The sequence below is a fragment of the Argiope bruennichi genome, chromosome 4, assembly GCF_947563725.1.
Source record: "Argiope bruennichi chromosome 4, qqArgBrue1.1, whole genome shotgun sequence".
In the NCBI taxonomy this organism is placed as follows: domain Eukaryota; kingdom Metazoa; phylum Arthropoda; class Arachnida; order Araneae; family Araneidae; genus Argiope; species Argiope bruennichi.
This window is the reverse complement of record NC_079154.1, coordinates 21921976-21947356: the sequence shown is the minus strand read 5'-3', so window position 1 is coordinate 21947356 and position 25381 is coordinate 21921976. Positions and strand designations below refer to the sequence as shown.

At 32.5% G+C, this 25381-nt stretch overlaps 1 protein-coding gene across 5 annotated transcripts in view; it reads right to left on the bottom strand.

Moving 5' to 3' along the window:
* LOC129965404 (uncharacterized) overlaps positions 1–25381 on the bottom strand; it is a 101136-nt gene that overhangs the window by 12911 nt on the left and 62844 nt on the right. For 4 of the 5 annotated variants that reach the window (XM_056079253.1, XM_056079252.1, XM_056079251.1 and 1 more), the window contains exons 2-9: positions 18047–18275; positions 12888–13379; positions 11400–11764; positions 7527–10220; positions 5007–5188; positions 2927–3303; positions 943–1105; positions 471–645 (exon numbers count right to left, since the gene is read on the bottom strand). In XM_056079253.1, the coding sequence (XP_055935228.1) occupies positions 471–645; positions 943–1105; positions 2927–3303; positions 5007–5188; positions 7527–10220; positions 11400–11764; positions 12888–13379; positions 18047–18220 (4622 nt within the window). In that variant the 5' untranslated portion in view covers positions 18221–18275. The remainder of the gene's footprint in view (positions 1–470; positions 646–942; positions 1106–2926; positions 3304–5006; positions 5189–7526; positions 10221–11399; positions 11765–12887; positions 13380–18046; positions 18276–25381) is intronic. The other variant, XM_056079255.1, reaches the window with a different exon arrangement.

Sequence of the window (25381 nt, the reverse complement as noted above, 5' to 3'; positions counted from 1 at the left end):
ATTTGCCAATAATTTCAAATAATTCAATTAGTTAAATACTGCTTTTAGGCAGTTGTATAAATTATTCTTATCATCTTTTTAAAGAATATAATTTAACAAAACAGGTAAATTTGTGAATTAAATTTGTATTTGTAACTTAATTAATCCAAATAATTTTATAGAGCTTTTGCAATTTTTTAAATAGAAGTTCTTAAGCTTTTTGCCAATTAACAAAATTACATATTTAGAAAAAATCTTTAAAATAGTAAGAAAGGAATAGAATTAGATAAATTATAAATTTCCAATAATAGTTTCCATTTCAAGTATTAGCAATTACTTTGGTGATTACATCAGCAATTACTTCGGTGATTGAATAATTATTAGCAGTAAACTATAATAAATCATTAATTTGATTTTTTAATTGTTTTTTTCCAACAAATTTTAATGATATTTCACCTGTTCTTCAATGAAACATATTCATACTTTCATACCTCTTAAAACACAAAATGGCAAGGCGCTCTTTATCTTTTTGTTCTGCCAAGAAATGGAGACAAGCAACTTCATGTTTCAGTCTCTTTACTTTTTCTTTCACAGTTAATGTCGGGTCATTACCCCACTCCTCAGCTTCAGAAAGGAGACTTTCATTTATGTTTTTTTCTAATTCCTCTGAATAAAGATAATATTTTACACTTAATTTCATACATATACGAATCATTTTTATATATATAACTAGACTACAGTGAAACTATTTTGGAAATGGGGGAAAAAAAACAACTGAAAAATAGTTATAATAATATAAAGATTTTTGTTTAAAAAATCACTAGGCAAAAACAATTAATTATTTGATTGCTGTAAAAGTTCAATTGCATACAATGCACTTATTAATTCAGCTTGATAAATAAATGATTCATTTTTCAATGTTAATAAAATATTTTAGGTATAAAATTATATGGATTGAAGTACCTAAAGGTATTTTCTTATCATCAAATTCAAAAATAGGATTGTTAGGATCAACGTCATCGAAATTTTCTTGGTACATGAGATATTTCATAACATCTTCATTGAATGTTGCTTTGGAATCGCTGGAAATTACAGATGGGCCTGCCTGGGACTGTGATGCAATTTCCTAAAATTATTATCATTATTTAGTTTTGTTATATTCTTCTACAAATATACATATACAAAACTTTTGATTATCCATGATTGTTGATCACAAAATACTGTTAAAAATACAATTATAAATAAATAGGTTATATATAATAAACAAATGTTTAAAAATATTTAAAAATTACCCTTTTTTCCCTTTTATTTGTAAAAAAAGTAAATTAACAACATAAAGTACAAAAATGTATTGCTTAATCAACAACAAAAAAATTTTTTAACGGGGTGGCCAACATTTCTGCTTTTTGAATTTCCTTGACATTTCCAGGTCTTTTAAGAAATTTCCCTGATATTTTTCGGATGTTTCTAATATCTTCAGAACGATGTTGCTTTATTTTATTATCTTTAATTATTGCAGAATATCTTCTTAAGTTTATTTGAAAAATTTCTTTGCACTTTTAACTAAATAATTAACTAATTAACAATGTAAAATATAATTTAATTCACTGAAAAAAATACCATTTTAACGTATTGAATATCTGATAAGCTTCAATTATGTAAGCCCTTCCCCCCCTTTTTTTTTTGCATATATATATTAACTAGCACTAGAAGATCAGAGCTGCCAACCCCACATAAAAAAATTTAGGAGCACAAGACTGGAAAAATAGGAGCAAATCTACGATACCAAATTTTTACTAGTTATTCCCATGTACTTCCCTTATTTTGACAGTTTTCACATAGATTTCTTTAAAGAAATGAAACTCAAAGAATGTTTAAATAAACAGCAATAAACAAATTAAAATTATTTTATATATGAACCGCATTCAGTATCAGAAACGATAATTTTTTAAAACCAAAAGTAGTATTTTTTTTTAAAAAATTGCATTTGGCAAGTAGATTATTCAAATTACATAGGGAGAGTGGGAAATACAAAAATAAAACCTTAAAACTTTAAAAAATCGGAGTTTTCTAATAATATTATGTACATAAGAAATGTAATCAATCAATATATTGGTATCAATTACATACAAAATAATTGAGAGATTTAAAAAAAATTCTTTCAGATTTTTTTGTTGGTTTAAGAAACATTAATGAACCATACAGCATTTAATTTATTTACTCCTTATATTTTATCATAAAAATTACTTTTTTAACAATTTTATTAATATTTTTTTTGTGACAGAGGCAAGCTATTTTGTTCAAGGGCCTATCACTTCACTCCATTGTATAAATATAAATTGTGTGTGTATTACAGTTATGAACATAATTTATCAAATAACTAGTACAGTACACTCCCGATTATCCGCGCCTGCCGAACTAAGTTTTTTTTTGTTTGTTTGTTTGTTTCCAAGCAAAGAGAAAATGCTTCCAAAGCAAAAAGCAAATACAAATGACTGATTTCATCAAAAAGGTGTAGTTTTACAGTTATGCTTTTGTAATGACATAATACATTACAGTATTAAAACAGTACATATGTATTAGTTTTTCTGTGTATCCTTGACGCCTCTCGTAAGTACAAAGCACTTTTCTGTTTTCATTAACAAAATGCATTTTAGGCTAGTTTTGAGTGATATACTAAAATATTAAGCGTTAGTGAAGCATTTACTGCTGTTTATTTTACGTTTTATTGTACATAAAACCATTTTTCAAAGTTGGAATGACTGTTTTCTCTTTTGCTATACCCGTTTTTAGCTTTTTTCGGATTATCCGCGATTTTTGTTATCCGCGCCACCCAATTCTGCGGATAATCGGGAGTGTACTGTATATGTAATGTTGAAATTCCCAATAACAATATAAGGGTAAAATTCACAATTTACTAATATTACAATCCCAAATGAATACTTACATGCGAGGATGTAGATGGTACATCTCCAGTTTCCAGCAATAAGGTTCTCAGGATAGATTCGTCTCTGTCAGTCTCCTTTGCTTCTTTATTATTATTCTGTTCTTTGACTTCTGGCAATGGATTTTCGACAGTATCTATGGCCAAGGCTGGCAAGCTACTGATAATTGGTGGGATCATTTTGATACTATCTGGTATTGGAGGAACTGCACTCCTGCTTAAGTGCAAGAGAAGGCATGCATCTTCAGTCGCTTTTTTGCTGGCCTCTAGTGCTGCTTCTGCAGACAAGGAAGGCTCTTTCAAAAGACTTTCTGCTGATGGTCCTTCTGGTTTGAATGCATCGTTACTTTTCTCAGAATTTTGAAATGTAGGAGAGGGAACTATATAAAAAAAATGGCAAATTACTAAGGTAAATTTTTATTCAGTTACTAGATATTAGTGCTAATCTGCAAAATGGATTATGTCTTTCATAGAAAACAATATTTTTATGATTGTTTTATTCATTTAAAAACCATAAAAATGCAATTAAAGCGATACATTTCAGCCTATCACTTATACCAAGAATGGGCATTAAGTCGATCGCGATTTACTTGTGGACAACCAAGACATTTTTATGTGATCGCCTTTACTAAGACTAAGACGCATATACTAAAAGAAACCAATTGTTACATTCATGTGTTACCCATTTGGCAATGTTGATGTGAAAGAAATAACAAAAAATATAAACTATATAGATTCTCTTTATCTCTTGAGGAAAATGAAGTTTTTCTCCTTAGAAATGACATAATTGTAAAAGCACCTAGTTCAAAACCTATGAATAACTTCTGGAATCTAATAAACGAAGTAATGTATCGTAATTTAAAAAAAAATTCCATATAATTTAACATCGTTTTTTGACATACCTATCTACGTGAATCTGCATTTTCAATGATGAATATAATTAAGACAACATATCATTCCCATCTCACAGACAACCACTTAGCATCCAGTGCAAGACTAGCAGTTAGTAATTAAATACTGAGATATTCCAGATTGGTGGACAGTATGTAGACTAAGTCTCCTACTAACTATAACTACAAGACCTAACTTTAGATGAAAATTATCTATTTTTTAATTGAATTGTTTGATATTAAACGCATCATTTGGCATTATTATATTTGTGACTAATATTATTATGTTTGTATCTTGCTATTATCAAACAATTCTGTATTTATTATTAAGTTTTAATAAATATTGTAGACTTTTTTTTATATATAGTTCACCAGACTTATGTCACTGGGTGGACTGCAATACCTTGAAAAAATTAGAAGTAGCTCATTGTGCTACAAGAAACATTAACAATTCTATCTTTGGAGTATTATAATTCCACATTCTTATTTGTCTGTCACATAAGCTACACAGGTATGAATTCTGTATTCATACCTGTGGAGCTTATACAGATATGAATAGCTTACAGAATTCCCCTCCCTTTCTTTTAACAATGAAAAATAAATCCAGCGATTAAATATTTGATGACATAAAAAAACGATTAGAGTTTCATCGCAACAATAAAATCCATTGTTTAAAATTTTTTTAAAAAAATATTTTTTTAAAACTGTAAGGCAATTAAATCAGTATCGTTAAAAATGCAATTTTTTAAATGACATCAAAATTAGTGTTGTGCTGCAACATTTTTTAACGTTATAGTAGAGAAATTAAAAAAAATTTCTAATTAATTTTTTTAAAAATCGCTAAGAGATGCACATTCACATCCTTCAAATTACATATGTGCTAAATTTAGAAGCTCTATGTTTAATGGTCTGTGAAGGGTGTCAGTATACGCCTTCACCTTTATATTTAGAAGAGATTAATTTTTACTTATCAGTCCAAGTACAATGAAGAAACAACACTTTTTCGTATCTATCACAATGAATCATAAGTGTCTTACTAGCATTTTCTTACTGTGGAAAGCTAAATATGAGAAATTGTAAACACTATAATCGTTACAGCGGGTGTATTTTGTATATGAAAGCATTTTTAAAACCATTATGAGGTAAGCATCAGCAAAATAAATAAAATCTGGGTAAAAAATGAATTCGCTTACCTCGTTCCTCGACAGATTTTCTGTCAAGATCGATGACCAATCCACAATCAGAATCCTCGGATTCAGAGTAACGATCGTTTGTTTGAGGTTTGCTAATGATGCTGTCAAGAGGAGGCGACTCTTTTGCTACATTCGCGGGAGTGCTACAGCGTGGAGTAGAAGATTCATTTTTGTTTTGAAAGCTATAATGAAATTTAAAATATTTTTAAATTAGATTATTTCATCAAACCTACAAAATATTAAGATTTCTCTTACTAATATCTTGTATTTTCTTTTAATACATTGATTGTCATTTATTAACATACTCAATTGTAGTAAATATTTAGAGTTCTAAAATCATTCTGTAATTTTGGTAAGTATTAAAATACAAAATTAAGCAATCGATCAAGGATTAACAAATATTTGCAATAACAGAAGATAAAATTTCATTAGGTGAGTTATTACACTTTTATACTATAAGTCATGAATTTTTGCATAGGCACAAAAAAATTAAGTAATATATATCATAATACTAAACCAACGGAAATTGTTTAGATTGGATTTTTTTTTTTTTTTTTTTTTTTAGCTTTTTCTATTGTTTGATTTTATTCTTTCTATTTGCTCTATTGAGACATTGTAAAACTCCATGCACTTGAGGAATCTGTTGCTTTTTATGTAATTAAATAATGTCTATGTAAGGGCAATGCCTATATAATCCTTTTAAAAATTTAATAATTCTGACCGAGGGTCGGCGGACCTACGGGTTGCTAAAATGATTTTCTACCAAGCTTTTCGTTTGTACTCTTACACTTTAGTGAGGGGCTGTAAGAATCCCAATCCCAAGAGTTGGAAGAAGGGCTTCAAGATAATTTTGTGCCATTGGATTCTAAATGTCAAATCCATTACTTTATACAAAGTTTGTAAGGGTTCGAGTCTTTGAGCAATGGGCAATTAACAAATGCTCTTACAATGTGTGAGTGATTGTCAAATACAAGGATTTATGTACGAAAGGCAAATGGTCCTGCGCACCTTTGTACATTGTTGTTGTTTATAATGGCCCTTGCTATGGACATGCTCGCTGATGAAGACAGCGATTTTAAGCCAAGGGAGCGTCTATTGTTTTAGTAACGCCAACTAGGGCCAAGAGTACGTCTTAGCTACTCACGCATTACATTCGCTTGCACAACCCCTTTTTACAGGTGGGCACATTCACACATCTCAGATAGAACAGATGAAGAACAACCATGCCCGAACCCAGGACGCCCAGATCATGGGGAAGATGCGCTACCCCTATGCCAGGACGCCGACACCTTTATACATACATTAGCTTATTGTATTTGGTCTATAATATTCACTAATTGCATTTGTCTATTCTCAAAGCCAGAATTTTGACATGAAAAATCGAAAATTAAAATGATAATTATGCTAACATCATCAAATAGTAATTATGATTAAATGGTTTTTACATTTGTTTTATCACTGAAATAAAACATATGTTAATTTTCATTGATTGCATGATGTTAGCACGTCTCTTTAAATTGTAAGCAAATTAATGATACATATCCCGCTATTCTGAGCTTCCTTATGAATGAAACATCTAATTCTAGGTAGTATCTTCAAAGTTACTTCTAAAAAGTAAGGTTTAAAGTGAATTAGTACTTTGGAACTAATATGGATTAGTACCATTTTTTTTTTCAATTAAATGTGCCAGATTTTCTAAATAATTTGAGCGATGCACAGATTTTGAAGCAATTTTTTCAAAAAGTATAAAAAAAGTAATTAATTAATTACCAAAAGGGAACCAGGAAGACATAAAAGTTTATAAACAAAATGCACCAGCATCCCCTTTTTTTACAAATTAATTTATCGACATTGGCTATATTATAGTGGCCAAGTAAAGAATTTGCGAAAATAATTTTTCTAAATAGTTCATATTAGAAAACATTTTTAATTAGAAAAAAACTTCTGAACTCTTTCAGATTTCATATAGAACATAATTTCCTCAATATCATAAATGCTGATGGGGGGGGGACAGTAAAAATAAAAATATCTATATACAGTATGATTATTTATTCTTGTAGTTTAATTTTTAAATAATAAACCCATTTGCCTCTTATTTTTCTTAATTTATTTTTTGAATTCTACTCGATCCAGAGACTATTTCCTCCCCCCCCCTACTCTTTTTCTATTCTCTATTCTTTATTTTTCCTATTCTTTTTCTTCAAGTTAATATTTCTAATTTAATATGCATTTCATTTATCTTGCATGTATATGCTCCCCAATTTGCACTACTTTGAAAATATAAAATATTTTACACATTTTAATTACCTGTTAGTTAGAATCAATAATTATTCAAATATAAATTAATAAAAATCTATAATAATTATCATGAAGTTAAATTAATGAAATTTTTATTTAATGAACAGCATAGAGTTAAGTACTTCTGCCTACACTCATTAGTTTCCAATATAAATACATATTAAAATAAAATTTTATTTTTATGGCTTATTACATTAATTGGTAAAATAAAAATCAACTCACGGATCTCTGTTCGAGCTATTTGGTTGACTCACAGCCGCACTATTTTCTTTCAATCTCATCAATTCTGGAGGTTTTCCCACATGAGAATTCTTCTGAGTTGTTGGGGATTTGGTTCCTGTTACGGTAATCTGAGCAGCCCTTGCTTGCTGTTCTCTACTTTCACACATTCGAACAACTTCAACTGGTACAGGTCCATTGTTTAAGCTGACTTGAGATTCGGGCAGTTTAGTCAGCACTACCTGAAGCTCAGATTCAGAATGTTGGGAGCTACGTCGTCGAGGAATCTTTTTGATGGGCAAATTGCGTACCACTCTCGCAGGTTTGGTTTCTTGATGAATCTTCTGCGGTTTGGTGGCAGCAGGAGGAGCTTGTTTAGAAGGCAAATCATCTTGCTTTGAAGTGGCATTAGCTTCTTCTGCTTTTGGCTCCTTTTTAATCTTCTTAAGTAAACATGCTGCGATGGAGTCTGTTGATTTTTCAACATTGCCAGAAGTATCTTTACTGGAATTTTTGGTCAACATTTGATTGAGAGAATCATCTTTGGTGATATCTGATTTCTTGGAATCTGATAGTTCAGATTTCACAGAGACTGGTTTCTTTTCTTTAGTCGGTTTTGGAGAATTGCAACTGTCTGATTCTGACAGAATATTATCCCCTGTTGGTTTCTTGATATTTTCATTCGATATTTTTGGAGTGGAACTGGATTCCGCAGCAGATACGCTCGAAAATGCTCTTTTGGCCCTTTCTTTCAATTTTGGAGACCTGTCACGCTCTGTTTGGGATTTCTCTGATTCCGAGCTTTTAGAATCCGCTTTCAAAAGTTTCGATTTGTTGCCAGAATTCTCCCGTGAATTCGAATCTCGACGCTTTTTATTTTGAAGCTTTTCAGAAGAATCGTCGGATTCCGAGAGTGAATCTTCGGTTTCCTTTTTTGTTACCGTTTTTTTCAAAGACTTTGCTTCTGAAGTAATCTGTAATTTTTTAGGAGTTCCCTTTCTGCCTCTTGAGGAGTCATCTCTGCCCTTTGATGATGACCGATTAGTGTCATCACTCAATGTGGTCCCTTTATTGTTTTTGGTTTCAACAGAATTTTTCTTGTTTGCAGTCGATGAGGAAAGTCTTTTCTCAATAATTCTCTGCGAGGTGTTCCTCTTGACGTCCACTGATCGCTTGTTTCTAGATTTGACTTTTTCAGCAATGGTGGGAGGAGAAAAGGGTTCTTTCTTGAAAGGATCATTGGAATCTGAAGAACTTGGTGAATCACTTTTCGTAATATCCACAATCTCCACAGATGATGATCTCAAATTATCACTGCAATTCATATGAAGACGGGTCCACTTTTTCTTAGGAACAGTTTTAGAGGAAGAATCCTCAGCTGACTTCTCCGCTTTCTTCTCTCCCGATCTTGTTCGTGGTTCTTCCTTCTTCATTTTAAGATTCTTTCTCGCTTTCTCGGAACTTCTATCCCGGGCCGGCACTTCCACAACCGGTTGTTTGTTCTTAAGTCTTTGAGATTTTTTCCGGACTTCCGCTTCCTTGCCGGCCTCACTTTCACGATCCGTCGAGGAATCGATAACGATGTCCACATCGCTACCCCTCACTTCTTCCACATCTCTGGCGCTCCGGGTGGAATACCGCCGGGTGACAACAGGTGCTTTGTTTTCGGCCCTGCGTCGTGGTCTGCTGCGGTCCACTCTCCCTGGCAATTTTCGAAGAACTCGTCGCGCAGCTGGTGTGGAATCCTCGTGGCTAATCTTCTTAGGACCCTTCTCGCTTTTCGGGGTTCGACTCGCCGATTCAGATTCTTCTTCTTGGCTAGGCTGAACCGGAGAGGTGCTGGTCCTTTTTCGGATGGCGGAAGCCCGTTCGGAGTTTTTTGCAGTTTTATCTTTTATAATGCGTGGCTTTAAGACGCTACTGACATCTTCGAAATCCCTGTAATCCAGAGAGTACCTGTGGCAGAACTGCATGAGAAGTTCTTTGACCTTCATGGTATCCATCTGCGTTAAGTCTGGACCATCTATGACGCTCCTTTCGTTGAAAAGACAAACCCTCTCCACAAGCTCGCGCATAACTTGATGGGCAGCTTGGTCTGGCGTCAGACTGGATCGCTTGTAACTTTCCATTTCTTCTCTCCCAGGACAAGCAGACTCTTCTTTGTTAGTGATGGGTTTGGTTCTTTTCTTGTACCGCCTGCATTTCACGTTCAGGACAATGTTTTCTTGCACTTTGGCATAGACAGATAAGGGCGAAACTTTCTTGTTGGTGGGCGTCGATTTCTTGTCGAATCTGTCAAAGCAGGTAGCACCGGGGCTCCTCTTCCGTGGTGGTGGTTTGGGATGGTCAGATTGTTGAGATGGTGATTTACTATTACCACCGTTGCCATTGCCCATGCTGCCCGAGGAACTACCTTTACCGGAGGTTAGATTGGAGTTTGAACCGTTCAACTCACCGGTATTAAAGTCATCGACAGGCTCTTGTTTTATCTGAATTTCACTGAACGCAAATGAGTTGGGGGTCCATTTAGAATCGCTTTTGAAAGACATTAAGCGAGGAGTTTTCTTACGGTTATCTGCAAAGCCACCTTCAGGAGGTATATTTGGCATGCTAATCTTACGTTTCTTAGCCTGAGCCTTAGATTCACCTGAAGATGAGGCATAAAGATGCATGTCATCAAACGAGGGTCTGTCATATCTAGAATCATACAAATAAAAATGAAATGTAATGAATATGAAAATGAACGATATTTACAGAATGAATAAGATATGTCAACTTCATATATTAGAGAAAAACGAGGCATTTTTCTGCCAAAAAATGAAAATAAATCCTGTCGAAGATTTTGTAATTAAAAGATTTTTTTCAATACATACAGTACACTCCCGAGTATCCGGTTCGCGACTATCCGGTCCAGTTTTCTTTTATTGTAATTAAATGAGGAAGGCTAAGCGTTGTCTTGGCAATATTGTTTATGTTTCCTGCATTTAACTTAGACATTACAAAATTTATGTTAGAATGTGAATAGTTTAAATTACTTTTTCTCTAATAAATTCTTGAAGTTTGAAGTGCAGTATATAAACATATATAAACTACAGACTACATATATAAATTACAAAAACAAATACAAGTACAGAGTTTTCTATTTTAACTCGACACGTTACCGGCAACTGCTTCTATGATTCACTTTCACATTCTACGTGGCTTGAAATAAATGTAGGGCTTAGTACTCAATAAGAAGTGAGAAAATACTATTATAACAGTGAGTTTTGATATAAAAACTTTTGTCTCCTAGTACTGGTGGTCAAAGAAATGAATCCATAGAACTCTGGCCTATCCGGTCTGTCCTTCCGCTCGGGAGCGCACTGTATTAAATTATCTAAGATATAGAATTTTGAATCAATCTTTTCTACTTGATTTCGCACTTTTGATTAAATTAAATAAGATCCATTAAAATCATTTTAGTAATTATTTTATAAAGTGTCTTAAAACAAAAGGCAGACAATTATTTAAAAAGAATTATACTTTTTAAAAAGAATACTGTTTTGAAGATTTTAATGTCATAATTCGAAAGCACAAAATCTAAAACAGAATGAAAAATACATTAAAAATAAATGTTTTTTTTTAATTATAAGATTAGTATGAAAGCAAATATCAATATATTCCAATCTAATCTTCAAAAGCTTGGAAGAATTAGCATCTTATAAATATTAAAAAGCCTTATAATGCAAATAATAATTTGCTTAGTATCATTTATATGTGCATTGTTTCTTTTAATTCATATATATGTATCCCATCAATCACATTTAAAGACAAAGTGTCAAAATTAACGAATATCAGTTCAAGTGAATTATAGCTTTATTTGAGAAATATCCTTACCTGAATGAATTCATATGATTTCCATCGGATCCAATATCCTGAACGACAGTTGAAGGAGGATCGCAGTTTTGATTTCTGTTCTCGTAAAATCCGAAATTATTACGTGTATCGGGATAGTCGCCTGTCATATTGGCCGTATACTGACCCCCACTGGAGGGATGGAGTCTCTGGAAGCCAGTCGGCTCCTCCACCACTGGCACAGGGGTGGGAGTGGCACAGGCTATGGCATCGGCATCGTAGGGTTTGCTCTCGTCCGAGAAAGCACTCTCTGTGTCTTGAGAATAGAGTGAGGTGAGACTCTTGGTGAAGAGAGAAGTGAAGTTTTCCCCGTCCATTTCGCCGTATTCCTCAGGTTCTCGTTTTATCTATACAAGAATAGTAATGTCTTGTTTAAAATGATTTCAAGCACTATACTAAAGAGGTTAGCATAAAAAACTTCTCACGTGTTTACTCTTGATGTGTGTGTTTTTACAATGAAATTTTGATGGAGATTTCTTTGACACGTGTCGATTTACAAAAGGGAATCTTAGGTATCTTTAAAAGACTGTTGTAAGCATTAGGGAATTTTCATCCCTTCTCTCTGAGTGCGGAAAACGCAAGTCATTAGTTTTCTAGAACGCGTATTAAAAATAATTAAATAGAAAAGTGAGAATTGGATTAAGAAATAAGAGAACATTTTAGAATAAAATTAATATGGGTTAAATTAAGATAAAATTAGGTAAATAATTAGGATTTAACTTATATAATTATATTTAAATTATTATATATATATATATATATATATATATATATATATTCTTCATTCTTATGGAAATACTTTATCATTAAAAAACACCTGAGTAGGTACCAGGGATTTTTATCCCTAAGCTGAGGGCGTAAGAGAACAAAGAAAAGGGAATTTTTAGAAAGCGTGTTAGCAATAATTATATAAAAAGGTGGGATTGGGGTCAGGAAGTGTGACAAAAATTTTAGAATGAATTTTAAATAGGTTGATTTAAGAGAAAAATAGGAAATTAATTAGGATTTAAATTAAATTAAGATATATCTTTACACATTATGTAATGTAGTTCGGATGTGTGATCACTATTTATAATAGCAGGGTCATCACATCTAATGTAGACAAAGTCTGCCGTCTCTAATTCAACCGATAACTTTCCGACCTTATGAATCAAATTACCTCCACATATGAATCAATTTGAGTCACAGAAACTAGAAATCTTGAGGCGCCCTAAAAGACGTCAACGCAGTTTGATAGTTTGCAAATTTAAGGGATGTGTCATGGAGTTTATGAACTCAAGATTCTTAACCTCCGGACTTAACAGATGATATAGGTATTGACATCACTTAGTAACACAGTTTGATACATGTACCAATTTTCAAGAGGTGTCAAATTGCTTCCCCATTTCTATTAAATTGACTACAGCAATACCGTAACTTTATCTGCCCTGTTAAAAGGAAAATAAAAAATAACATTTTCTAAAGACTCACCTGCACTTTGGGCATCCCGTCCAAGCCGTACCGCATCTGTCTTCGATGGTAATCCGGGACAGGCTGTTTTACAGGGGTCGGGGGGCCACTGGACGGATTTCTGTTGCCGTACGTGCCGTCGGTCACCCGCATTGGCTGGTACTGTTGGTGCTGACCGTACGGTGGCTGGACGTACGCACTTTGCCCGTAGTTGCCATATCCGCTATTGTAGAAGCCGTTGTTCTCGTAGAAGGAGGAGGACGAGGCACTTAGAGAGTTAGATGGAGACTGCTGTGGGGTATGCATCATTCCATAACTCGAGGCCACCGAATTACTTGCAGAAGAGTCACTGGGCGACCACTCGCTCTGATAAGGCCCTGCGTTCCTGTTCTTATAGAAAACGGGCTCCGTTTTGATTGGAGGTGTGCCCGAGGGGGCTGACCATTCACTCTCCCAAGAAGTGTTGCTGTTATCGTAGACTGTATTGGACCAAGACTGGTTCATGCACTGCGGCTGAAATGAGGAAATAAAACATTCGGTCAGAGTATGAAACCAAACCTTCGGTAGTGTACAAAGTGTGTACAAATTAAACGAATAATCTCATTAAAATTTTAATTAAGTTTTATTTACAGGGTACCAAGAAAGTGCTAAATTAAGAATATTATATTCTAAGCGTGCGGATATATAGCCTCAGATGTTTCAAGTCTTCATATGAGTGCGATGCAGCTTGCGGTTTATCATTTTGTGTGTGTTTCCATAACAAGGGGGAGGGTATAAAACTATAAAAAATAAAGATAGTCTGTGGTTTCATAAAATTCATTCCGTTGTTCAAAATCAACTAAATTTTACATTACAATACAAGGAGTATCCCGAGGAAAGACTACTTGTACCGTGTTCAGCTTGATTGACGTGAACATGCTTATACACTTGGCAAGAACTGATTTACTGATGGGACACTTTCAAAGTAACGAAGGACAACTATATCTAACATTTGTGAGCAAGATAAATTTTATGTGTGCCTTGATGTCTTATGATTATGAATATCATCATGCTCGGCTATATGGATACATAAAAACCATTCTTTTTTTTGTCCAACTAGTATTAGCTCATCTTGAACCTTTATCGTATAAATTTTAAATGAATCAGTGCTGAAAAAAAATTTCTAAAGTTATTACAAGTTTTTATTATTATTATTATTATTCCAGAAATAAATTTTCTCTTTTTAAGATTGGATAGTGTTTAATAAAAAATTATATATGATTGATAAAAAAAATATTATATATAATATAAATATATATATTCATTATTTATTGTATACAAGTACTGCATTCATTACTTTTGGGAAGAAATTTAAAATAAAAATAACCGCGCCATCATAAAATAAACGCAAACTAAAATATAGAATGAATATCAAATTGTCATCCAATATAGACTAAAATTTTATACCGAACATCGAGTCAGGATTAAGCTCTAAGAAATCTTTCGGTAATCCAAAGTTCGTGAATCATTTTTTCCCTCCCTTCCTTGACCTTCAAAACTTGATACCTTTTGTTGATTTTAATTGAATCCACATATAAGCAGTTTTAAATAAGTTTATTATGATACAGTGGAATAATGCAACATCTAATTATGTGTCACCATCAAAAGGGGTGATTTCCGTATCATAAGTAGGGGAACCTTAAAAATAGTACTAAGCAAAATTGTAAAAAAAAGAAATGTTGCACTTTTTTGACACAATTCAAATATTCTAAATTAGAATGGCATATCTACAGCATGGCAGGTCTGACAAATTGACCCTTTGTAGTCCATCGCTACACCATTGAAAACAAAGTGACTAAGGTATCATGAGACCTCAATTCGAGGTACAATCCTAAAACTGCGAAATCCCTACTAAATTCTGATAAGTCTGTCCTACTGAATGTATCACAAATAACCAAAAGAAATTAGGATTTGCAAGCACTGGCTGAAAAAAAATATATTACTAGGACATTCGTGGAAATTTTTATGTGTAATCGCTTAACTGAATTGTCCACGATTTTACTTACATCAAATTACTGTATTTTAAATTTTATTGGTTTAAGTCATTAATAGACATTTAATTTTATATAAAACTTGCAAGGAATTTGTCAAATTTAAATTGTTCCAGGAAAGTGAAAACTGTCCTGAAATAAATGATATTAAATTAAATAATTACGAAAACTGAATAGTTAAGTGATGAAGTTAAAATGATATGAACAAGTTAATCCAACTGAAGTTAAATGCAACAATAAATGACCTCAACATAGAAAAAAAATCTGGAGCTGTCGGATTTTTGTAAATAAATACTTTTCTTTTTTTGTGTGAAGGTTTTTCTTACGTGATGTGTTATTCCTCCTTAAGTTTTCCATGAACAAAAATACTATATCTATTTAACTAAAGATGCTATACTATAATTTACTATTTAACTAAAGATGTTATATTATTTAAATACTATACTATTTAAATATTATACTACACTATTTAACTAAACTAAAAATACTATAATATTTCAATTATATATATACTATTAAAAAAACAAGCGGTTAAAAAATGATCTGCTCTTTTATGAACTCTTAAAAAGAAAAAAAGATGTACTCTGACGTAACATCAAAGACACACCGCATTACGAAAACTGTCAAAAATGTTAAGTTTCAAAATGACGGTGTTAACAGAGACCACAGCTTTTAAATTCCTAGTCGAATATCAACCACCTGTGGCACTTTTGTCACGTTTTAAAAAATATCTGAAGCAATTCCTGTCGCAAAGATGGCTAAAACGTGAGTTAAATATTAAGATTAAGCATTTTCAATGAGAAAAAAAAATCCGTGGCTTCTCTTATCAAAATCCATTTCGATAAAGTCTCGTGACACAGCACTTACTTCAAGATAAATGGATCCGTGTCTGAAGATGCATGGTTTCTCGTCGCCGTTATTATACAGGACCGGCAAGTGAGAACACAGCAAACAATCGCAAAATTGACATTTCGGTCAAACAACGAATAGGAAGGATCAAAAAATTTCAACTACCTACCCCAATATTGTATATAATGATAACCACTGACCAATATTATTGATTCAAGTAAATATATCCACCCAGACAGAGATTATGAAGTACTAGCCCATGTCTCATAATCCTTGATACAACACAATGATAAGAGAGTGTAAACTGAACGCATTTCCAAATTCCCTTGCATATTTTTCAATCCTATACCTCTGAGTTTTAAATAATCAACATTTAATTAACAATTAAAGTGACTATCTTGGAAAATAACATCTTCTCTCCAGAGAAATTCCCAAGAAATTATCTCAACAGATTAACCCTCTTAGAGTGATTATTTATTTTTGACATTTTTACAGTCCATCGTGTGAACATAGGCGACTTTTCTGGCGATTAACTCTTGACATGCGGTTAAATACACAAGAGCCCGAAAACTCAATTTGTATTTTGGATGTTATTTTTCCAATCGATTTAAACCAAAATGTGACATAGAATACAATTAGAGACATATGATCATATAACAAATTTCACTTACTTCAGTCATTGTGTTTTTAAATTATTACGTTTATATAATAAGAGTTGACCGCTTGTTAATCAACTAACAAGCGGTCAACTCTTTGACAGATTTGATTCAGTTTTAATAGGATCTATATTTCAGATGCTACGCTTACGTATCAAATTTATTTGGTTCTTCACATTTTGTTATTATCCTGTTTATTTGTATTCGGACAGCCAGACAGACATTTTCTGTCCGGTTGAAAAAAGCATGTCTCAGTGGATTTCGCCCAAAATTTGAGAGAAATCTACAAATTTTATCTAAATTTCATACAAAATGTCATCCATCTAGCTCACAACTTGTTTGAGTGGACAAATAAATTCAAAAGAATCATATTTCCAGAGACCAAACACAGAGATTTCTCAAAATATAAAATACACTTTTTTCACGATTACAATAATTTATACGATTATAGTTTAGTATTTTGTATATTTCGTATATGAATGGCAAATAATATTATGGTCGATTAAATCTTTGAGATAGAAAGGGAAACTCCCTTTCTCAACAATCGCACACCAGATGGATAACAAACAACAAATGCACCTTTTATATGAACACGGTAAATCACAAACGCAATAAGATAATATGAATAAAATTTGACATATGATTTCAAAGCTAGAATTATTGACCATATCCGTCAACCAGCTGAATGGTCTGTTTATCCGCGTATCTATAAACACGATAGTTCAACAACTTCACAGATTAGATAAATGAGTTCAGATATATAAATTAGATTAGATAACAAAATTCATATAGATATGAACTTAATGACAAAATTATACATATAAAGGTTGGATTATCAAATAGTGAAGTAGGCAACTGCTTACTGGAGCCGCAACATTTTTGGACCCCTCCCCACTTCCAAGTCCTCTCTTTGCGGTTGGAGATTATTTTCGTAACTTTTTTAAGGTATTTAATTTTGCGCTTAAATTTTTCTTTATAAAAGGCGGGCATTCAAAATTAACAGTTGAATATGATTTAAATTTAAAAGCTTTATTCTTATGATTTTCTTCCATGTTTGCAAGTCAGAGCAGCCGATTTTTTTGTCCCGGACAAACTTTCTGTTGCAATATTTGGATCGTGTATGTTAAAAAAAAAAAAAAAATCATTCATTTTTTTTCTCCAAATTTATTTTTTAAATTTACACTTTTTTATGATTCACAAGATAAAAACACCAATATCCATAAAGATGATCCATAATCAAGTGCTACATCATTAAATGCAACACAATAATAAAAATCCCAGTAAAACGATGTTTGTTAAGTAAGCGCTGCTAAAATAAAAACTAATTCAAAAATCAATAAAAAAGATTTAAAAGTCACCCCTCCCCCATTCCGAAAACTGCACTGTATACAGGGTTTAATCCGGCAATGAACACGTGAATCAAATTTAGTATCCAATCCATCAAATGGTTCACAGTCCAAAATGCGTCATCGATTCTTTTCATTTTATGACGAATCCAACTACAAAACGCGCCATATTTTAGCAGAATAAACGAGCACGTCTAGGGGATAATAACACTCCCTCTGGTTTTAAACACAAAACAAAAAAATAATTGAAATAAAAATAAATAAAAAACAGGGAGCACTGGCAAAGCCAGTATGTTCACCTCTCTCTTCTGCCGAGCGTGTTGTGGAGTTCTGCCAGACGCGGTTCTGTTAGCATGCGGGAAGGGGTAGCTGCGCTCATCTTTTCCCGGGCTATTTCCCAGCATTCCAAAGTCTGCTGGCGAATTTAAGGCACATGTCGGTGGTGGATCGACAGCTGGAGAAGACCTTTTCATCCACGGATAAATAGCCTCGACTTTGCGGAGGGGAGGCACCCACACTGGAATGTCGCTGAAAAGGAAGGAATCATTAGCTGCCACCTCTTGACACACCACAATCTGTTGGAAAATTCCCCAGATACTTGCCGATTCGTTCTTTTCAGGACCGGATTATCAAAAAGGCAGATGATTAAGGGCGCCGAATTTTTGCAACAATTTTTTTTTCTAAATATATTAATTTCATACTTTGATTTAATTTACGAGGGCCGTGCACATAAACTGATATAAATTAAATACCAAGTATCGTTTAAATGTTAGAACACTGCGCTAATATTCCTAATTAATTTTTTTTTAAAGTTTTTATATTTTATCATTTAAAAATTCTTTAAAAAATATGTTGCTTTGAAATTTTGAAAAAAATGTTTGATTTTGTGATCAAACGATTAGAATATGTTGACTATTTCCCGGTTTTTTTCCCCCTTTTAATTATTTTGTTTAGAATGGCTTTTAAATTTGATTTTGTTTATATGGGAAAAACTAAAACCAATTCTCTCCAAAGGGATCTGTAATCAGGGGTGTTTGTGGGACCCCAAAAAATCCCCTGAAACTTTTACGGACTTAATACCGGCATTTTGGAGTTTCGAGAAGGGGGGGGGGGGAGAAATGAAAAATTACAATTATGAAATATTGAATGACCTAATTATAAAAGTTCAATGAATTACTTTTTTTGCAAAATTAATAACCATAAATTTTCAAACATATAAACTACTACATTTTATGCAAATATTTTAAATTACCTGAATTAATTCTTTAAAAAAATTATCTAATTTCTGCTGCTTTTTTTTATTTTCTGATGTTTGTGGGCTTGTCTTTTTTTTGTGGTGAACTTCATAATTGCAGGAAGATTGACTTTTATTTTCCTCATTTACAGTTGAAGAAATTTCCTCGAGAACTGCACATGTAGAGGTAGAAGCAGTTTGCTTTTCTGCTAATGTAGAAGGTTTTTCAGAGACTTTTATAGGTGACTCATCTGAAATACATGTTTTTAAGTCCTCTTGATATGTTTTCCAACTTCTGTTCATATTCAGTAAGAGATCTTTGTGAATTGGATCAATCATTGGATTTTTTGAGCCATATTTTTCACATGAGGTTTCTTTAGAAGCCATTAAATCATATTTAATAGTCTGCACTGCATCTAGGGAATCAATCTTAAGAGTGGTTCTATAGTCAGTGACAAGTGTATCCATTAAGTTAAATGCACTTTCCACTAATGGGCCATGAAAGCAGCTAAGGCAGGCTTTGACCAATTTAGCCAATGTAGGATACTTATAATCATTTGTGAAATCATCTTTTAAATTAAAAACTTTAGACCAATATTTATCAATTGTACACTTGACTTGATTTCCACTTTCATCAGATGTGTAGAGCATTTTCTTTGGTGATATCAATATCACTATGGTATAACCTTATTTCAGCTTCTACTTTTGACTTTTCATTATCACTAAAAACATGGGACATAAAAGATGATAATTCTTCAAAAGCTAATATTGTACTGGTTTTAGCTCTGGATCTAATGCTGTAAAACTAATTAGATATGAATTTTTAAGGGGTAATTTTTGTTTCATATGCTGAAATTTCAAAGTGAAATTCTCTTGCGTACATAAATAAAAAAATATTTCAATAAGCGAAACGAAAAATTTACACGTGCATCAATAAATGAAACGAAAATTTTACACAGCGGAGAAAAAAAAGTTGCGAAGCGATCAATGACAAATAGCTAATACGGCGAAAAATCCCCCTTCTCTACTTATTGGCGCCACGCCAGGAGAGATAAGACCTTTGAACCCAGAGTCACGTGATCGCACATCTGGTCGAACGAAGTCTCTCCCTTTTTTTTCTGCCGCGCCTACTTGCCGAAAAGAATCCAGAAGAGAATGTCCGAGAAACGGGGGAATGAGTCATAACTCGCAATAAGGAAAGAACAAAAAAGAAGTTTTTTCCCCCTTTTCACGCATTATCACTGCCTTTGGAGAAAGAAAGGAAAAGTTTTCACCACACACGCTCACCTTGCGTTTTCTGCTTTCAAAGCAAACAAAATTACCCAGATCAAAATAAATAATTCATTATTATTCCTACTTCCTTTTGAACGACGATCCCCGGAATTTCCGGGTATCGAAGTTCAAAATCCCCGGAATTCCGGGGTTTCCCCGGAGCACAAACACCCCTGTGTAATTAAAATATTTTGTCATCTGAATTTGCTTCATAAAACTGCTTTTATAAAGAATGACTTTTAAATTTGATTTTGTTTATATACGAAATAATAAAACAAAACCAATTCTCTTTTAAGGGACCTCTAATTAAATATTTTGTCATCCGAATTTGCTTCCTAAAATTGTTTGTATAAATTTAGTTTAAGTAAATTAACATCCCGTTTTAAAGCAACACTAGGGCAATTTTGGGACGGGTCTCGTCATTTTAACCGCGGTCAGATGACAAGGACAACATCTGAGGTGGCACTCTCCTCTCCAAACTTCCATACTACACCAGCGGGGGGTCGTTCGGCCCCAATGGATTTAACATGCACCAGATCTGCTTACAAGACGGTTCTTCGATTTAATCGGGTGTTCAACCTGAAACACTCCGGTTCCAAAGCCGAGACCTTAACACCAGACCATCACGGCCAACTGCTTGTATAAAGAATCACAATCAATAAAAGAAATATCTAGTGTAGGTAATTTGAGAGGGCATATAAGGCTCTCGAGACTAATAAGGGCTCTTAGAAGTCATAATCCTGCCTTGGTTCTTTCGCGAGCGCATGAAAAGGTTTCTGTATTGTATTCACAGTGAGCGATTGTATTTCACATTTTGATATTCGAATCCCTAAGAAGCACGTGATGGCAAGCACATTTAGTTTCATGGCAAAATCAATGTCACACTCTACCTTTTGTCAACATGTTCAGTAACAATGCTGATAAATTTTGGAACAAGTTCATTTAACATTTCCCTCACTAGCAATTGCCCTCCTCCCTATAAATATTATATATTCTGTGGAATCTCAACGATGTTGTTCAATATACTGAATGCTGTATAATATCGTAATATATAGATATTAGTGAGCATTTTGTGCTTTCATTAAAAAAAATACTATACAAGCAAGTACTTCATCCTCTTTTAATACCTGCAGCTCGAATCTGGAGATTTGCAGCAAAAAGGCATCCCCTCTGATTAGACTTCAATTCGAGTTCACTTCAATTCAATTAGCCAATAGAATAATTCAAGAAAGTTCTTACCTGTCAGAAATGAACTGGAGACAACTAGGGGATTTTTCACATTTTATTTCGACACAGCTAGCATATTTCCAGGAAAGCCCATAATGACAAAACAACACAACTAGACGTCAGAACGTACACAAGAAGACTAACCCAATATAAACAAACCCTGAGAGGAACACAGCGCCCTCGGTCAGAAAACCTTGGACCTCAAGGGGTGTAAATAAAGTTTTAACACCCTCCCCCCCAAAAAATACACATCCAAAATAAGATTTTCCATGTTCTGATGTATAAATCATGATAAGTAGAAAATGAAATACATGGCAACTTGAAAACTCAAAAATTGCATCCAAAAGCTGTATACAACCTTTTTCAACAAAATCAAAAGTCACCCCAACTGAATTATCACCTCTTAAACATCTACTCCTAAACTGAATGGAAACATGCATGCCCATATGCCATTAATGAATGGCTCCTTTCCATTAAATCATCCTAATATAACCGAGTCAAATTCTTTCGTTTGAAGTCTTTAACTGCTATTTCAACATTCATCAAACCTTTTCAACCTTTTTCAGAGAGGTTAAAGTCGCCAGACTTATTCTTCAACTAAATACCCGAGGTTTTCACAAGATCCCATTTTACACTCAAAATGGGGTAAAGTGCATTGAAATAAGCACTCAGACGAATATCTACGTCAAACAACGTACAGAAGAGCTTCTATGAGTTGCGATTACTGATGCAGGTTCTGTTTCTTTCAAGTTAACAAAAGGAAGAATTTGTTAGAGAGAGATCTCCGATTTCAAATATTTCAATAAATTTTTTTAAATAAAGATTTGAAATTGATTTCTTTTTTGGCATTTATCAATAATTATTGAGATATTTTATTATATGTTTTTCTTTTCTTATGGTAAAACTTTTTAAATGAAAGGAGACTCGAATTTTTTAACCCTCTGCATGAAAATGGATTGAAAGGGGATAAACAAAATTTAAAGGCATTTGATACAGCAAATCGAATTATTTTATCAATAATGACCACATATGTGTACTGGGCAATTAAATAGATATTTTTGGAGTATTTTGGATAATTATTGATATATCACTGAGTATTATGAATTATAATAATTTATTCAGTGCCAAAAATGTGTTTCCGAACTGAAGGAGTTTTCAAACGTAAAGAATAGCCAACATCTCGAGTATAGATTTTTTTTTTTTTTTTTTTGCTGAATACAATACTTTCTTTATACTTCCTACACGAGAAATCCATCCTTCCATGACACACGAAAAATATCATCATATCCAATCGATGCGCAAATATCATTTTTAATTCCATGCATTCATTTCGCATTGCTGACTGATTGTGACGACTCAACCATCGCAATTACATTTTTTTTTTTTAATCTTAAAAGTATTAAATACTGCAAGGAAAGAATACAGAAATATCTTAAACTATATTGTTTATAGATCATTCTTTGGAATAACGTTATTTTTATCAGCTTTTTTGTTAAATCAGAATTTTTAAAGCTGAGTCATTTCTGGCATACATTTTTTAGCAGAATATCGAATTTTGTGGTTTGTAAACTTTTCCTACAAGAGAAATTTAATGATAATTCTAAATGAAATTAGCGTACCGAAAATAAAGCAAACAGATAATAACTTTTATCAATTTTGTATATGAGAATGATAACTTAGGTTTAAGTGATGTATTATTCTGAAATCATGCAAATCAAGCAACGCCAAATCATGGTTTATTCTGCTATCATATCAATCAATCAATCATCAACAAGATTTGATTAAACGAATGATATGGACGTTGAAATGTTAGTTATACCTATTTTGATATCGAATCATATCACCTATTAAGATTCGATTATATATTATTACTGATAGTAAATGAATGGTAATATCAAACTACCAATCGTAAAAAAGAAACAAACAACAACAACAACAACAAAACAAAACAAAAAAACAGAATTGTTTGCCTCCAATTTTTATTTCCTCCCGTATCCTTTTTACTTTTGATTATTTTTTCTCATGATACACCCCTATATCGTTCAATCACCTCTTCGAGAAAAAGAGCTTTTATTAATACTGCTAAAGGTTTAAATCGAGTTAAGAATCAAGCGACAGAAGAAGAATTAAGAATTCTCCAAATGTTATTAGCATTTATTTCAATCTTTTTATAATAATAAACGCTAAACCAAATGAAAAGAGCGCTGAAATAATTTCACATTCACTTATGATGAAAGCTAACCAAATGTTTCATTGCGAGCTTTCAGCTCTTTTCATGAAGCTTTTAGAAGATTAGGTCTGACTGAAGATCTAAATTTAATCTCGTATCTGGAGATATATCAGGCTTACAGAAATATTTGTTCTTAACATATACATAAAAACTAAAATGGTGTTTTAACAGATTCTGTGTTCGTGGATCATATTAAATATTTTATAGCTTAAAGAATGAATTCTTGTTACTCTTTTATTATTAACCAGAAGTTTCACAAATTCATACTTTATTTTTTAAATCATAATGTCAAAATAATCAGTCGGAATCTCAATAAATTCTTTTCCAGAAACAAATACTTTTTTGAACAAGATAAATTCTTGATAAAAAAATGGAGCCCAATTAATAAATATCCCTTATGTGAATGAATTAATCGTATTGTTACATGAATTGTAATTCAGTCAAGTGACAAACAGACGCTTACGCAACAAATCCTTTACTCCTTTTAACTTAAAATGAGTAGCTAAATACAAAAACTCAAAAAAAAAAAAAAAAATAGTTTGGGCCATTAAAGCGATATCGTAAACTGAGAAAAGTGATACATAACATTAAAATAGTTTTAAAAAGTAGAAGGGACTAAACAACAAAGCATTAGATATAGACAGGATCCAAAAGAAAAGGCTAATCATTTCTGTAATTTATTCTAGTGCTTGAAATATTTTAAAAGAAATTTTAAAAAATACATCATTGCGCCATTCAAATGCTATGAATAATTTAACGAAGAAAAAAAAAGTAATATTCTATCTAAAATTATTATTCTAATACTTTTTTTAAATAAAATTCGTGCAAAAATATATAGAACCTTTCATAAAGTGCATAAATATTTTTGGGTTCAATGTTCTAAAACAGTCTTTTTATTTTAAATTCAACTCAGTTTAATCTTCTATCTGTCTTTTTTTAAAGATAAATAAAAAGCACATCGAGCAAACAAGCAAGCGTTTTCATAATGCACCAGAAAGCAAAATCGCAATTTCAAAATATAATCCGAGATACATTAATATCGGTATTAAATCAGATGTCCCCATAAAGTGAACTTGTAATTTATTAAATTGTAGTGAACTTGTAATTTATTAAAATTACCAGCAGACATAAAATGACAAAAAATATCTGATCGAAATATTCATGAAGAGAAAAAACTACGGAAATTTCCTGTAGATTCAATTCTTTTGCGTTAATGTAACAGCGATTACTTTAGTGATTTAAAGAGTGGTAAATTATAGGATTTCGTAAAAGTTTGATGAAAAAAGGTCTAATAATGAAAGATTTAAAAAATAATTCAGCAAATAAACTGATTGTAATGCCGGGTTTACACTCAGCCAGTTATAAGATGGCAAGTAGGCAGCGCATGCGTAAAAAGGCTGTGTGGTCGATGGCAAGTAATTTTCTCTACAATACAATAAGCGGACAACAAGCCGCTTATTGTATTTTTTTTCTTACTGCGCATGCGTTTGTAGAATTTGGCGATTTTTTTTTTTTTTGGCGTGAAAAAATTGATCATTTATTGTAGATTAATTCCGACATTTTTTGCTCTTTCTGATGCGAGGTTGTGCTCTTTTTTTTATTTCATTTGTCACTTCTTTTCTATTGTTTTCCGAATTTAGTATGTTGACCTTTTTATTTTGCCATGTTTCT